General features: G+C 44.8%; 2 protein-coding genes across 3 annotated transcripts in view; one reads left to right on the top strand and one right to left on the bottom strand.

The window, feature by feature from the left end:
- The window catches only part of FTO (FTO alpha-ketoglutarate dependent dioxygenase), a 293,791-nt gene extending 291,860 nt beyond the window's left edge, over positions 1-1,931 (bottom strand). For both annotated transcript variants that reach the window (XM_055000443.1, XM_055000444.1), the window contains exon 1: positions 1,858-1,931. In XM_055000443.1, coding sequence (XP_054856418.1) covers positions 1,858-1,899 — 42 coding nt within the window. In that variant the 5' untranslated portion in view covers positions 1,900-1,931. The remainder of the gene's footprint in view (positions 1-1,857) is intronic.
- Positions 1,932-2,796: 865 nt separating this feature from the next.
- Positions 2,797-16,533, top strand: part of RPGRIP1L (RPGRIP1 like) — an 81,084-nt gene continuing 67,347 nt past the window's right edge. The window contains exons 1-6 of the mRNA XM_055000448.1: positions 2,797-2,871; positions 3,438-3,529; positions 4,973-5,117; positions 7,376-7,674; positions 9,478-9,586; positions 13,596-13,739. Of these exons, the coding sequence (XP_054856423.1) occupies positions 3,445-3,529; positions 4,973-5,117; positions 7,376-7,674; positions 9,478-9,586; positions 13,596-13,739 (782 nt within the window). The 5' untranslated portion in view covers positions 2,797-2,871; positions 3,438-3,444. The remainder of the gene's footprint in view (positions 2,872-3,437; positions 3,530-4,972; positions 5,118-7,375; positions 7,675-9,477; positions 9,587-13,595; positions 13,740-16,533) is intronic.

Genomic DNA, 16,533 nt, shown 5'->3' with positions numbered 1-16,533 from the left:
AGAAGACTGAATAGTCACCTGAGGAAATAGACTTACTAGCTGGGAACGTAGGCGTAGACAAAACCAGGTGCCACAAAGATCAGTTATCTGTGTGTGCTGTATTTTAATTACTAACAGAATGGGTTGATGATTGCTTTTCTTGTAAACATCAATAGATAAACATCAATAGACAGAAACCTCTATCGTGCCCATTCTCTTAAGCTGAAAAGCCCTAGACTTTCTTTACAAGAATGGTGCTTCTAACATCTTCATCATCTTGGTTTCTGTATTGTGTGCTTCCAATTCTGCAGTATTTATTTATTTAATTATAGTTCGCTCTCTCTGCAAGCAGGCTCAGATTGGATTCACAACATATAAATACATATAATAAAACATCATAAAACATTGGTAGCAATCATATAATACTGCATTAAAACATGCCAAGCAGATTACACCGCACCCCAAACTAGGTTGCCAACCTCCAGGTGTTGGCTGGCGATCTCCTGGAATTGCAGTTGAGCTCCAGAGAACAGAGATCAGTTCTCCTGGAGGAAATGACATCTTTGGAGGGCAGACTATGAAATCATATAGCCTCTGTGCGCCCTCCCCAAATTTTCCCTTTCCCATTTATCTCCAGTAATTTCCCAAGCTAGAGTTGGCAACTGTAGCTCCCTCTATTTACAGACATGGAAAGCTAACTGCAAATCAGAGGTGACCCTACTGAGCTAGTAGGACCAGTGCTTTGCCTGGGTGTAAGGCGACTTCACACATCCTTATGTTTATCCATTTGATGGCACAGTTTTAGCTACCGAGTGTGCACCTGTCAGCTGAGAACACCTTTTGTGCATCTGATGAAGCAGACTCTTGTCCACACACACACACTCGTGCCGCAAGTGTGTGCAGTCTATTTTATTTCCCATGTTAGTCTTAGAATTGCTCGTGCTCTGTTTTAGCATTTCTTCAACTCTGTCCTGGCTCTGCTGCTGGTTTTAAATCTTTGCAAAATTGTATTTATAGACTCTATTACATTGTGTATTGAAAGGCCTTTGAAATTGACTATTCTGACTCACATGCTGTAATCCGCCTTGAGTCTCAGTGAGAAAGGAAAACTATAAATAAAGGAAATTAATACTACTATTACTGATAATATTTTCACAACCTCCCCTTTCCCCAAAACAGGGTAACAAGGCTAGAACTATGCAGCCAGTAAAACTAATGCATTTTCGAATGTGCTTGTTGCTTTCTCTAACAACCGGATCCATTAAGAAATCAACATACTACCGAACTGGCATCTGACGAAGAGAACTGTGATTCTCGAAAGCTTATGCTATAATAAAACTGGTTAGTCTTAAAGGTGCTACTGGACTCATTTTGATTTTGCTACTACAGACTAACACGGCAAACTCCTCTGGATATACTACCAAACTGAAAACTCAGGAAGCTGCTCTGAACAGTTTACCAATAACCCCTGCTTCACGAACAGGGCAAACAATTGCAATGTCAACGATCAAAGGAGACACAACAAACGAGGAAGATATTTCAGCGGCAAATTCTGTGCACGTTTGCCTAGGTGTAAGCCCCATGGAATTCTGCGGGATTTACTTCAGAGGAAGCATAGTGGATTGCACGATTAAGCAAGGGAAGGGGGAGCCAAGCAGTTGGTATAAAAAGTTGATCTGTTTCGCATCTGGGGAATGAACAGCTTTGCATTTATTGCCTAAATGCATTTATTTATTGTTTTGCATTCATTGCATTAATGCGTTTATTGCTTTGCATTTATTATATTAACGCGGTTATTTATCGCTCGATTTGCATTAATGCATTTATTTTATTTATTGCTTTGCATTTATTGCATTTCTTTTCTTTTTCTAAATTTACCTTCGCCTCTTTCTCTCTTTCCTCAGCTCCTCTCCTCTTCATTTTGCCAGGGCTCGCATGCACAAGGACCCTCCCTTTCCCCGCATCTTCCTTCCTTGAAAAGAGTCCCGCCTCCCAGTAGTGTCTTTCTTTGCTCTGCCCTAAACCAAGGAAACTAGACCCATTTTAGGACTACAACTACCATGATGCTCCGCGCCACTGCAGACCTGCGGAGGAACGCACGGAAGCGCTCTCTTGTAGTTCGCAGCCTCATAGGCTGCTGCCTGGAAAACTGCTTCAAAGAACTACGTCTCCCATGAGGCAGCGCGGCAAAGCGGCCTCTCTGGGCTCGTCCCTTCGTTTCCGGCCTGAGGCCGGAAGTGGCTTCCTGAGGATAGCAACGGAGGCGGTTGCTAAGGTAGGAAGCGGGGAGGAGATGGCCTAGGGTTGCCAGCTCCAGAATGGGAAATTCCTGGAGATTTGGGGGGCAGAGGCTGGAGAGGTCGGGGATTGGGGAGGGGAGGGTCCCCATCGGTGTTCAAAGCAGCCATTTTCTTCAGAGGAACTGATCTTAGCTGTAAAGCTGGGAGGTATCCAGCCACCACCTGGAGGTTGGCAAGCCTGCAACTGAGAGTGAAGGGGAGGGGTTAACCTACATAACCGTATGTATGTATGTATTTATAATCCGTCCAGCCCTTCCTCCAAGGAGTTCAAGGTGGTGTGTGCATCCTTCTCCATTTAACACAACTATCCTGAGAGGTAGGTACAGCGCTTAGAGTGTCGGGATCTGAGAGACCCGGGTTCAAATAAGGTTGGCCAACTCCAATCTTAGTTGAGGTTGGGGAGGCTGCAGAGGGAGGGGTTTGGGGAGGGAACTTAACAAGCATGGAATGACACTCTAGGACTTCTGTTTCTTCTAACCTTTATAGTATACCATAGAGTGCGCCCTCCAAAGTGCCATTTTCTTCAGGGAAGGAGAGCTCTATAGTCTGGAGGTCAGTTGTCATTCCAGGAGAACGCCAGCCACCCTCGGAGGTTAGCAGCTATGGTTTCCAGGTCTGCTGGGCGGACCAGCGGGAAAGGGAGTCTCTTAACTTACTTTAACATAGCTCCCAGCTTCTGCACAATGACGTCACTTCCAGAAGTGATGTCATCGCACTTACTGGGACCATGCATGCTGTGCTTTTGCCAGGGGGGCTGCCTGTGGCAGGCCTTTAAACTTATAAACCGCTATGTACCCCATCTAAAAAAAAATGGATCCAAACTGAAGCAAATGGCCAGTGATTTTGGTGTATTTTGCATTAACCAAACACTCTGTGCATATTTGAAACTGGAGCTTTACAAGTGATACTGAAACGATTGACAGGAGTATTTTACATATAATGTGATTATTCATAAGGTTACTTTTGCCAACAGAAGGTTTGTTATGCCCCTGAGCTGTAGTCTGTCAGTGGTGAAAAGGGGTTGAATGAGTACTGTAACTGATGGGCTGTCATTTGCCACTCTCTTTCATTTAATCCCATGCAATTTACAACTCCCTTCAGTTTTGCAATTTAAGATACAGAAAGGGAGATGGTTCGTCTGCCTTTTGTCATCAACAGCCCCACCATGTCTGCCGCAGCCGATGAAACCTCAGAGGACCTGCCCGTGAGGGACACAGGTCTTAACCGTGCTGCAAATGGAGTCCTCCAAGGTTGGTGCCAATGGTTATTTGTCACACTTTTAAAAATTATTACCTTTTTATTCACCCAAGAGCTCAAGGAGTCATACGAGGTTCTCCCCTTCTTCCATTTTATCCCCACAATAACTATGGCCCAGCAAGCTTCTTGGCAGAATTGCGACTTAAATCTGGGTCTTCCCAGCCCAGTCAGAACTCTAGCCACTACACCGTGTTGTCTCTCAAAAAAGTAAGTTAGTAAGAAATTAATTAGGCCAGGTCTGAGAAAGCGTTCCAGACATTGGTTTTCTATTCTAATAAGTCACTTCTTTAAACTCAGTGTTAGAGGGAAGATCCCTAGATCAAATATTACAGGATCAAAAAGATTTGAGTCTAGTGGCACCTTAGAAACCAACAAGATTTTCAGGGTATAAGCTTTCAAGAGTCAAAGCTCTACTTCAGATACCCTTTTGGAGATATCCCATCTGGCATCTGAAGAAGTGAGCTTTGACTCTAGAAAGCTCATACTCTGAAAATATTGTTGGTCTCTAAGGTGCCACTGGATTCAAATCCTGCTGTTCTACTGCAGACCAACATGGCTACCCACCTAAGTAGCTACAGGAGAATCCATGAAGGATAAACCAATGTGATCCTGAGGCTGAAAACCCCACCAGAGTGATCTTAGTTGACTCTACTGCAGACCAACATAGTTACCAGCCTGAAACTACAAGATCAATGTACATTCAACTAAATGGAACCCCCTGAATGACTGCTTAAACATTTGTTTGTTTGGAAAATGTTTATATTGCCTCCCCAGAAACATACTCAAGGCAGATAACAAAGTAAAAACAATGCAATAAGACCAACTACGTCAGAACTATCAGTATTCAAACAAGCCAAGTGAAGAAGCTTAAGAATATTAAAAAAAAATTCATCAGCCTAAAATGATGTTTATGAAATTGTCCTTACACTAAAATGTAGACATTTTGGAGATGGAGCCTGATACGCAGTCAGAAGTGCAGTCAGAGGCCCAAAGGACAAGAAGTCAGGAAATTCAGTTTAGCAGAATGCTGGCTGCAAAAGCATTGCAGAGATAGAAGTAAGGGGGGTGGGGGAGTGTTGAAATAAGTCACAGATTAGGATCATAGGTGCAAGCAGAATTGGAGGAAAGAAAGGCAGGATGGAAAGCCCCAGTGGGTCCCAGTGTATATTCAGGCAAACCATTTTGTGCAATTCTGTGTTATTTTTAAAGTTCTTGCAAACCTGCAAACATTTTAGGAGTTGCAAAGGGCCACTTAATTGCTCCATTGTTTTTGCATTTTACACAACGGATCATGTTTTTGTGGGCCTGTTACAGAAAAATGATCATAATATGCAGACATTACTGAGTAATTCATAAATGTCTACAAATCCCAAATCGGTTGAATCATCCTGGGAATAATTGGTAACCTGATGTCTCTTTAACCCTGTTTTGGGCAGAGGCTTCAGTAGTCCAGCATGCAAAGACTCGGCAGGTTGTGTCTCGAATAAGCCGAGAAGAGCTGGAAGACCGGTACCTTCACTTGCATGATGAGAATCTCTTGCTGAAGCAGCATGCACGCAAACAAGAGGACAAAATTAAAAGGTCTGATTTCCCTTTTCTGAAATGTTGCTTCTAATGCCAATTAAAATTTGGGGGCACAACAAAGGAGAAACCCACTCAGAAACAAGAGTAGGGGACAACACAAAGCAATAAATACAAGAATCAAATATGCAATTGTTAAATACAGTTATAATAACTCAATCAGAATAATAAACAGTCAAATCAATCAACAACAAAATATCTCATACAGAAGTGCTGTATCACGAAATTGAATCACCAGGTAAGTACAAAGAATCCAGTGATAAGCACCGGCTTGTTCTGCTGTTTCGTCATGACTCACAAACGACCTCCTCAGGGGTGAAATGCCTCCACCTCACATTCAAGAGTCATAGTCAAATATACAGTTAATGATAAGCACCATCCAGGTAGTAGTCAACACAATCAATACCGGCGTGCTGCATGTTGGGCGCTGTGGCTCTGCCGTGTGCATCCCCTTCTACATCAGCTCCACCTGCAACGACAGGATTGATTGACTGGTCATATGGACTTTACATTGATTATCAGACTTATCATTGGATTCTTTGTACTTACCTGGTGATTGAGTTTAATTGATTGAATTAAAATTTGGGAGAATGCAGATCAAAATCTTTAAACGGCGGTAAGGCTTAGGTTGCTGCCTCCTCATGCCTCGTGTGTGATTTGCATTTTAGTCGCCTCTTGTAGACTAGCATCCCCGTGACATGGGGTGCTGCTCTACGCCCTCTTTTTATCCTGTCTTATTTGCTACAAGAACTGTTCTCTATGAGTCTCTCTACATGAGACATCTTACACGTGAACGCTCACGTGTAGGGAGATGCAACGTTAGCTGGGAAGCATAGTTTAAAAATTGCACCTCTCTGCAGGAGGGTAGTTTAAAATGAGAGCTGGAGGTTGCTCCTCAGAGGGTTTGTTAATTTCATCTTCTCCTTGGGAAAGCTCATGAAATTAACAAACTCTTTGAGAAGCAATCTCCACTGGCTCTGTCTTTTTAAATTATGCTTCCCGGCTAACACTGCGTCTCCCTACACTTGAGCGTTTCCGTGTAAGATGCCTCGTGTAGAGAGACTCAATGAGAGGTTCCTTTGTGGGTAGACTTCTGTATTTCTGCTGCCTTTTTGGAACTTAGTTTTCAGGCAAGTACCTTGTTCTGCTACATCTCGAAGCTATTAATGTCTCCCCCTCACGCACTTCTGTTCTTTTAAACAAAAAACCTTCTGAGAGTAGCTGTTTAAAAGGAAACCTTTTTAAAAGGATGAAGTGTGTCTATATTTTCAGTCTCCTGTCTGGGCCTCTGGGGAGAAGAAAAGACTCCCTATAAACTAGATACAGCTCATGAAGATGTGCGACCAATTTTGTAAAGTCTTGAACTTCTCTCGTCCATCAAAGCCACCTTTTCTTTCTTTGCATGCCAAGGCCCTCCCCATCTCTGCCCCCTCTCCATCCCAATTCCGTGCTGGAAGTGTTTTTTGTTCTTGTATATTACATCACCTCCCTGTGCCCTTCGGTGTCTTTTGTTCTGGCTTCCCCATGTTTATCAAAACTCAGGGAAAATCAAAGGTACAACTCTCAAGATGCCAAAAGCGAAAAACTTGTATCCTTTTAAAACTAGATGAAAACCATGCCTTCTGCATCCAATTATATCCCACGGCTAACTGTTAAACCTCTCTTAAGCGCCTCAGTATTATTTGCAGAGCATAAGACGTCGCAAGGCGACACCCTATATTAAAAGACTGCCTTTAAGCCTGCCCACCTACTCATTTTTAGAACCGAAATGTGCTTTCCACTTTCTCACTAAAACTGGGAGCTCGACATCAATGGAATGTGTTACATATTGTAAGCATGCGCTGGGTAGCTTAATCCTCATATGGGACTGCAGTTTTTATATGTGGCCCCACCACATCCCCAATCTGTAACTATACTTAACAGCATGCAAAGTTCCCCGGGAAGGTCATGCGTTCCAAATCTGAGCAGCATATGGAGTAAATATGTGTCCCTCCCTCTTTGCTAAACTTTAAATGATAAGCCTTAGGAAACTGTTATTTGTCAGTGCTATAAAGCAGATTGCTACCCAGTGGTTTCAATTATCTTCAAAGGGTTCTTCACAGGCAGTAATGGTTATATCAAAACCTGAAATTTATTATTCAGGTTCTGTTCTGAAGTCTTCACAGCGATTAAGTTCCTTTCAACAGAATCTTTTTTATACTGCCTTTTTTTTTTGTATTTCCCCCCTCCCCCCCATATATTCTCTCCCCCCTCCCCAGAATGGCCACCAAGCTAATCCGGCTAGTTAACGACAAGAAACGAGCTGAGCAGATTGGTGGCGGCCCCAAGCGGCTGGGCCAGGACGTGGAGACGGCGGAAATGATCGAACAGCTCCACGAGAAAGTGCGGGAGCTGGAGAAGCAAAACGAGGGCCTCCGCAACAGGCTCATTTCCACCAAGCAGCAGCTGCAGCTACAAGGGCACCGGCAGGCGCCCTACAGCTACGTTCAGGCCCGCATCAACACCGGCCTCAGGAAGGCAAACGAGGGCGCCAGCATCCCAGAGCGTGCTAAGAAAGGTATACAGCTAAGATACCCTTTTCAAAACAGGCATTCATGAGCCTGAGAAAGAGGTTTGCAGTTCGGGAGAGAAGGCCGATTTGTGCAGGACCATTGAAGAGGCTGGTGAGATGTCAGACATCCCCGGTTGCAGCAGGTGGGAGGTTTTGAACCCATGAAGTTGCCGTATACTGAATCAGACCCCTGGCCTATCAAAGTCTGTATTGTCTGCTTAGGCTGGCAGCGACTCTCCAGGTCTCAGGCTTGATACCTGATCTTTCGATGGAGATTCTGGGAATTGAATCTGGGACCTTTTGCATGCCAATCAGATACTCCATCTCTGAGTTACAACCTCATCCCTTTTTGCTTGTTTTAATGTTTATCCCCCAGTGCTCAAAACCAGCACAATGCAATGAAAGTCATAAAGCAAAAACAGAACAGCCCCAAATCGATCCAATGCCTGTTCCACTCCAAAAAAAAAAACTTGACCAGAGAGAAACTCCTAGCAGACAAAGGCAGGCTGTTTCATAACCCAGGGGCCATGGTGGCAAAGGCCCTGCTTCTCGCCGCCATTGTCCTGGCCTGTCATACCTGAGATACGACTGGATCCCCCGGCTGTCACAGGCAAGCAGGCAGATCCATTTCTGCCTGGATTCAGATCCCATTCAGAGCCTCTCTGCCGCCAGCATCCAGTTATCATCCATGAAACAAGCAGGGATTATCCAGGCACCCCTCTTATGTCAGGATCTATCTCAGTTGAGAATCTCGTCTCCACGAAGCACTTGTGTTACATTGTAACTTATCATTTGCATGTGTTTTTGATTCTCCTGGGCTGCTTTGGAAACCAATTTTGGCTGAAAGGAAGGATATAAATATGACTAGGATATAGTCAGTGGCAGTCTCTCAGAGGCCTGCGGGCTACAAAGCGATAGAACTAATGCAGGGCGAGGAGTCGGGACAGCATCGCAGAAAACTTCGTTTGGTGTACCACATTCGTGGTACCGGTTCTGAGTTCTGAATGCTAAAAGGATAGCGTCCTGTGCATAATTTGTCTTCCGGAGACTCTTGGCTTGCATTTAAAATGAAAATAAACAAAAGAAGTCTCATGCTTTGGAGCAACACTTGAGAACATTGAGAGGATTCTGAGCAGCCAGAGGGTGGCAAGCAGGACGCTCCGCTTGAAGTGGGCGGCGCTCCAGCGCCCTGTATCTGGCCCATCTTTGCTTCTGCCACCGAAGCCCATGCATGTCCTTTTTTTAAAAAAAAAACACCCCTGTCCTTCTTACCACCCTAAGACCTTCTGCAAAGGGTTCATTTTCCCAGGGAGCACTTAGAGACTCTTGGATGAGAAATGGTCATTTGGATTGGGGTAAGGGAGGCAGCTTTTCCTTCCGGGCATGATTTTCAGTGCGAAGGGAAAGCCTGCTTGTGGTGGGAAGGTTGAGGAAAGGAGCTGATGTTAAAATACGTGTAGCTGCAGGCTCAGCCTGCTAAGGTCTTGCACCTGCTTACTGGTCTTGGGTGCCAAGATTTCCTAGCCCCAAGAGGGCACTGTGCCAGCACGATCCTTGGCCGTCACCATCTGCGGGAGGCAGAGGGTTTTTGAACCCCATCTCCCATCTGCAAGGGTAGGAGGTCTTAACTTTAATAAGAAACCTTATTCGACTGTGTGCCTTTTTATTTAGACTTTGGGGTGTCCAGATGCTGGTATACTCATTACATACAGTTGCCATAACTGGGCTATTTTGCTTACTTTTCTTTGCTTCCTTTTAAATAAACACAGCATCAGTAATATAATTTCTCTATTTCTCCTCCCCTTTTAGGCCTGAGATTGCAGGAGGTAGATATCAGATCTCTGAAATCCCCCCAAGCCTTGCCCCCCAGATATGGACAAAGCCTACTTGATGAAGCGAGAGCAGAAATAAGAGATCTGTACGTATCTTCTGAATTTCTCCCCCCCCCGCCCCCCGCACTGGCCAAAATGTTTTATTCACCTACTGTTTTCAGTTAGCACCTTAGCAAAGTCTCAATGAACTCCACAAGCCCCATTCACTTAAAGCCAGTTTGGTGTAGTGGTTAAAAGCACAAGACTCTAATCTGGAGAGCTGGGTTTGGTTCCCCACACCTCCACTTGAAGCCAGCTGGGTGACCTTGGGTCAGTCACTTAAGAGCGACAGGACTCTAATCTGGAGAGCCAGGTTTGATTCCCCACTCCTCCCCTTGAAGCCACCTGGGTGACCTTGAGTTAGTCACAGCACTCTCAGAGCTCTCTCAACCCCACCCACCTCACAGGGTGATTGTTGTGGGGATAATAATAATAATACACTTTGTAAAGTGCTCTGAGCGGGCATTAAGTTGTCCTGAAGGGTGGTATATAAATCGAATGTTGTTGGTTTTGTTTTTGTTATTAAATTGGGCTTTCCACTGAATTGTGCCCAATGAATATTTCTATTTTTTTTACATTCCACATACCCAGCTAAGCAGGTACGTCTTACATTTCTTCGAACGTGTACATCTCTTTTTTGTACTGAGCTCTGGTGCAGACGTAACAGTCCCAACCTGTGGATTGGATCTACACTAGACACTTCCACAGGCACAGGGATTTCCACTCACGCTGCAAGTTACAGGTTGTCGGTATATAAGCATATCAGTGGCTTTAAACAGGGATAAATGGCTGTTCATCGTGATGGCTACGTAGAACCTCCACGTTCAGAGGCAGTGTAACCAGTTGCTCGCTCAAAAACAGAAAGCCGTGCTCTGTTTGCATGTCTTCGAGGGGCATCTCTCTGACCAGGATGCCGGTTTAACCGGATTGACCTGATCCAGAAAGGCTCTTTTAACGTTTTGTGTAACCGCAGGAAGGGGTGAACTGAAGCTGTTGCATTCTCGGAAATATATAGCCTACACGCTGGTCCTTATGTCTCAGGAGGGGTTTTGAACCCTGCTCTCCTACACTCAAGCATTCATCCATTAGAACATGCTGGCTTTCCAGGTGGGCTGTTTTCAGCCTCAAATTTTAAATGGTTTGGTTGCCAGATGTTGGTTTAGTAGCCAGATGTTGGATCATTCCTGAACAAGCTTCTAATACTTCTGCCCTCAAGAGCGCTGCTCTCGATGTAATCAAATGATAAGAACGGCAGTACTGAACCACTCGCACCCAACTCTAGTGAGTGTTAGCAAGAGATAAAGTCCATGGTTTCAGTCTGGGTCATCCCCCGTCCACCACAAGCATTCTTCCACAGAATAACCCTGAGCTCCTTGTGTGAATATGTTTTATATGAGTACTTATAAAGTTGGTCCTTGTTACTGTAAACCACTGTAAGATCTTGTGACCAGAAGCGAGGTAGAAATGTTTTAAATAAATAGCCTTTATGTAATGCGTTTCAAGAATTCAGTTCTCTCTACATGCATCAGTGTTCAAAGGTGGAATCAGCTGCCTAGGGAAGTGGCAGTTCTCAGGAAGAGGCTGGATGAATATTTGCCAGAGACGCTTTAGGCTCATCCTGCATCGGGTAGGGGGTTGGACTAGAAGGTCTGTAGGGCCCCTTCCCACTTTGTGATTCTGTGTTATTAATCCCCATATTTATTTGCAACACTTATTTGCCGCTTTTCCAAAAAGGGTAGCCCTTGGCAAATGTGTTGAATCCACTGGATCCCTTTCTCTGAGGGTTCTTCTCTTGGTAGGAATGCTCTTCCTTCCAGTTGCAGGCATCTTTCCCCAATGGGACATGCATTCAGAGACAGGCATCCATTGCATTTATTTAATTTACAGTATAAAAACAATAAACATACATACAAACCATCAGCATTAATAGAGAGCTACAAAAACCTCATTGAGCTGATGATAGCGTATCCTAAAAACAAACTGTGGAAGAGATCGCAGTTAATAAACAGAGGATATTCAACAATATATAGAGGATATTTGGATAATCGATCACAGCGATAAAGGAATTCCACAAGGTCCTATATGCATGTGCAGCACAAATGATTTCATTTTTAATATGTGATTCAGGTCAAATGCAGAAATTTCTTAAGAATTCAACAAGATACTTGCCCAAAATGACCGTATCTAATGAAAGTGGGATGAGCCCCGTGGCGCAGAGTGGTAAGCTGCAGTACTGCAGCCCAAGCTCTGCTCACGACCTGAGTTCAATCCTGGCTGAAGCTGGATTCAGGTAGCTGGCTCAAGGTTGACTCAGCCTTCCATCCGAGGTCCGTAAAATGAGTACCCGGTTTCCTGGGGGTAAAGTGTAGATGACTGGGGAAGGCAATGGCAAACCATCCCGTAAAAAAGTCTGCCAAGAAAACGTCGTGATGTGACGTCCCCCATGGGTCAGCAATGACTCGGTGCTTGCACAGGGGACCTTTACCTTTTTTGATGAAAGCGGACCTACAGAGTACATGAAAAAGCATGGCTAACAGTATGCCATACAATGAATTTCAGTGTGTATGTCCAGAAGCATTATAATTACTTAAATATCTCTGAGATCTTAATATCATAATTATCTGAAAAACTGCTGGGAAGATCCTATTTCAGAAGACTTTTCATGGGTTGTGTTACCAAGTTGGAATCTACCCAGTATTCTTGTGAAAAGCAGCATGGAGACACATGCGGAGGCGCCATCAAGCGAAACGAACACAGTTCGCCTCCCCAGTTGATCACTATAATATTGTGTGATGGGTCTTTCTTTAGGCTGTTTATATAATATCATTAATTTTTTTCATAAACATAAGATAGTGGCTTGGTTCTTAGATTGTGTTCCGGGAGAATGCTGGAATTCCTCAAATACTTATTGGAGCTTCTTCAAAGGGAGGACAAGCTTCTTTCAAAGACCATCTGCCCACCAGTCCTGACTGCCTTTCCCCAGCCATGTGCTGCCATAGAGGAGTTGAGTTTCAGTTTGAAGATACAGTAGAATGCATGAAAGAGCCCCATGGCCAGCACATTCATAACAATAGTAATAGTAATAACATTCAAGTTATATACCACCCTTCAGGATGACTTAACACCCCCTCAGAGCAGTTCACAAGGTATATTTTATCCCCACAACAACAATCACCCTGTGAGGTGGGTGGGGCTGAGAGAGCTCTGAGAGAGCTGTGACTGACTCAAGGTCACCCAGGTGGCTTCAAGGGGAGGAGTGGGGAATCAAACCCAGTTCTCCAGATTAGAGTCCCACACTCTTAACCACTACACCAAACTGGCTATCATGAAATGACTGCTCACCTAAAATGTGCAGCAGAGTCACATATCATGAGCTCTTATTTGGACTGGGTTGTTCTTTCCTGTTTATAAATTTTACAAAGTGCCCCAAAGTATAAATTCAGACCGTTTAATCATTTGCTTGTTTACTTTATTCCTTGACTTCATATTTACTTCACAGTTCTCCCTAAAGGCAACTTGTCACTCTCCACTCCTCCATTTTATCCTCACAACAACCCTGTGAGGAAGGTGGGACTGAGTGCGTGTGACTGGCTTGAAGTCACCTGGCAAGCTTCATGGCAGAGCAGGGATTGGAACCTGGGTCTCACAGATCCTGGTTCAGTACTCTAACCACTACACCAAGCTGGTTCTCTGACATGGCAGATCATGAAATCAGTGATATGTATCTCTATGTGTGTGTGTGTAAGTAAAGTGCTGTCCAGTCACAGCTGACTTATCCCCCCCCCCCCCCCCGCCGCCAGCTGAGGTTTTCAAGGCAAAAGACTAACATTGCCTGCCTCTTGGTGATCTCCCATCCAAGTACTAACCAGGGTCAGCCCTGCTTAGTTTCTGAGATCTGATGAGACTGGGCTTGCCTGGGCCATCCAGGTCAGACTGACAGGAGAGACTCAGTCCCATGTTCTGTTCCTTTTTTCTTCTTGGGCGGGGAGGGGAATAAGCCTTCTGTTTTATCGACTCCAATCCCGGTGGTTTGAGCATTGCTTTGTTGGCTTGCAGAGAGAACTTGGTTGAATCGCAAAGGGCTCACAATGAGGAGTTGGAGCGTACAGTAGAAGCACTCAGAAATGAAATACGGAAGAAAGAAGAAGAGTTTGAAGAATCTCTCCTGCAGCTGAAGGAGCAACAGGCAACAGGTCAACGGTATGACAAAAACCGACAAAAACCAAACGACAAGAAGACTTCCCTGTCTCAAAGTTAGAATGGCTTTTGGTTACACGGAAGTTGACTGGAGGGGCGTGGATTCAGATCTTCAGTCATACTCACCCATGAATGACTCTGGGCCCGTCTTTCTCTTTCTGAGCCTAAACTCCGTTAAAGGATGGAGTTAGGGGAGATGATAATCACGCACATCACCTTGATGTGTGTGATTGGAGGAAGGACAAAATAAAAATATGATACCCTCTTTGCAAACATTTGCATGTGGAGGTTCAGGCATTCGAAAGTATCTTTCCCTGTCTGTTGGTGGAGAGTGCCGTCAAGCCATAGATGAGTTATAATGACCTCTAGTAAGGTTTTCATGGGAAGAGACTAACAGGTGGCTTGCCATTGACTGCCTCTGCAACCCTAGTCTTCATGGAAGATCTCCCATCCAGTTATTAACTGAGGCCAACCCTGCTTAGCGTCTGAGATCTGATGAAATCAGGCTAACCTGGCCTATCCAGGTCAGGGCCCCCTATCTGATAAGGGCTCAAAGAAAAAGCGGCGGCCACATCTACTGAGCTCCAACCCACTGAACAAAACCCCACTGTGGCTTGGTTCCTGCAGATCGTGGTCTGGATCTGCCCACATTAAGAAAACGCACTTATGTTTTCCTAAGAACGGGTGGCAATTTCTGCTGGGTTCTACACAGGGCCGGCGCCAGAGTTTCTGGCGCCCACAGCCACGAGCCCCAGCTGGCCGCAGAAGCCGCGAGCCGCTGCTGGGGCGGCGCACGGAGGCTGCGCCCAGCTGGGGCGTGTGGCGGCGGTGGCAGCGGCAGCATGGGGCTGGCTGGCTACAGCAGTAGCTGCAGCCCAGTCATGCCAGCTTCGCTGCGCGCGCCTCAGCCCCCGACACCCCCTCTGGCGCCCCTCCAGTTCCCTTGCGCCCAAGGCCACCGCCTCCCTGGCCTCCATGGGCGCGCCAGCCCTGGTTCTACAGATTCCCTTGCTGTAGGCTCCCACTGTGCTTTTGGACTAACCAACTTTATTATAGCGTAAGCTTTCAAGAACCACAGCTCTCTTCATCAGATGCATCTGACGAAGAGAGCTGTGGCTCTCGAAAGCTTAAGCTACAATAAAATTGGTTAGTCTTAAAGGTGCTACTGGACTCTTTACTATTTTGCAACTACAGACTAACACGGCTAACTGGATTTATGACTGTACTTTTGCTGAGGAACAGGAGGGGCTGAAGCAGAAGGAAATTGATGGAAATTCTGCTCCCTCTTAAGAGAACTTAAGGGCACAGGTTTTCTTAACCACGTAATAGGATATAGGCCTTCTTTTGCTAATAGGAACACTTTTCTGTAGCACATGGGCCTGCCACTTTGTCTCCACTAGAAGAGACCCCCTTGCATCAGCAAAAGGGTGTGTGTGCCAGAGAAAAGCACCACCATTAGCAGAACAAATCAGCACGATCTGCCCCTGTGTTTCTGACATGTCAATCCACAAAAGATAAGGTGACCAAAATCACTGAATTTTTGCCTTTCGTTTTCTTTTTTTACAAATATCTGTGTTGTCAGGCATGGAATGTGATTGCTGCCACGGCGCAAGTGGCGGGGAGGGGATTTTCAGGGCCCTTTCCCTTTCCGGCAGTGCTGGTGTAGTAACCTGGCCATATGAGCTCTTTCATACTATACCACAAAATAAATCCTGTGTCAGCTCAGCATGAAAATCTTGCTGGCCTAATGCTGTGCAGAAGCTGTCTCTGTGGGTCAATGCAGAGAACTGAAATGACCTCAAGTGTTTATGTGCATTTGATGTTTTAGTGCTGAAATCACACACAGGCGCACACACATGTTGCAAGGTGCTAGTCGCTGGATTCATTTAATTGCACATTTCTTTGTCACGTCATGGACATGAGAAAGGAAAGAGGGTCTTCACTATGTTCTTGACCGCATTGGCTTAAATGCATTTCTTTCCCTCCCCCCCCAGTACCTAGAAAGTGTGGGACATTTTGTCTTTATAGCTGCCAGAATTAAACGATTGGAATCAAACCCTTTTTAGTTTCCTTGACTCTGTAAGGGTGACACTGGTGATAAACACTTACAAAATTGATACATATCTGACGGTGATTTGGATGCCATCGGGCGTAATGGTTAATGCTGACTGTCAGAAGCCATTGAGCCTACATCTGCATGCTATAAACTTCATTGCAGCCCCGTTTCTTTTAAAAGTCAGGGAGGCAGGGAGAGAAACTCCTGTAAAGTTTCTTTGAAGGCATCTCTGCTGTTTGTTTGATGTGAGGAACTAGATTAATAAAAACATGAAATTACATTAGGTTTTTTTGGTGCGTCGCATCGATCAACATTGCTGTTTCAATTTGCCCTTTTTTCAAGGGTACGTTAAATCCCCTTCTTGGACCAGTTACTTATTTTGTGAGCTTTTTAATCATCTCTGAAAGGACAGTTGACTGGGCATTGCCAAAACATGATGGACTTTGAGATTCTAAAGAATAATAATAAAACATTTCAAGTCTTCAGCTGGTTTACAGATGTTTAAACTTTGTAGCCTAATTTCTGGTTCCAGGATGGCAATGGGACAGTTTGTCCAATAACAGATAAGTATTGGAAGAGAAACAATGTATTTCATGATATTTCTCATGTTTTATATGGTATTGAAATCAATTCAGGGGATTTCTTTCAAAACATTTTGCTCGAAATGCATGTGCCAAAATGATAATGATGAGGTCACTTTGTACTGTTTGCAGGATATATTTTTAAAAGCATATCTGTGTT

Source organism: Eublepharis macularius, chromosome 16 (assembly GCF_028583425.1).
Source record: "Eublepharis macularius isolate TG4126 chromosome 16, MPM_Emac_v1.0, whole genome shotgun sequence".
Taxonomy (NCBI): Eukaryota; Metazoa; Chordata; class Lepidosauria; order Squamata; family Eublepharidae; genus Eublepharis; species Eublepharis macularius.
Note: the sequence above shows the minus strand (reverse complement) of the source record. Positions and strands in the feature narration are given on the sequence as shown.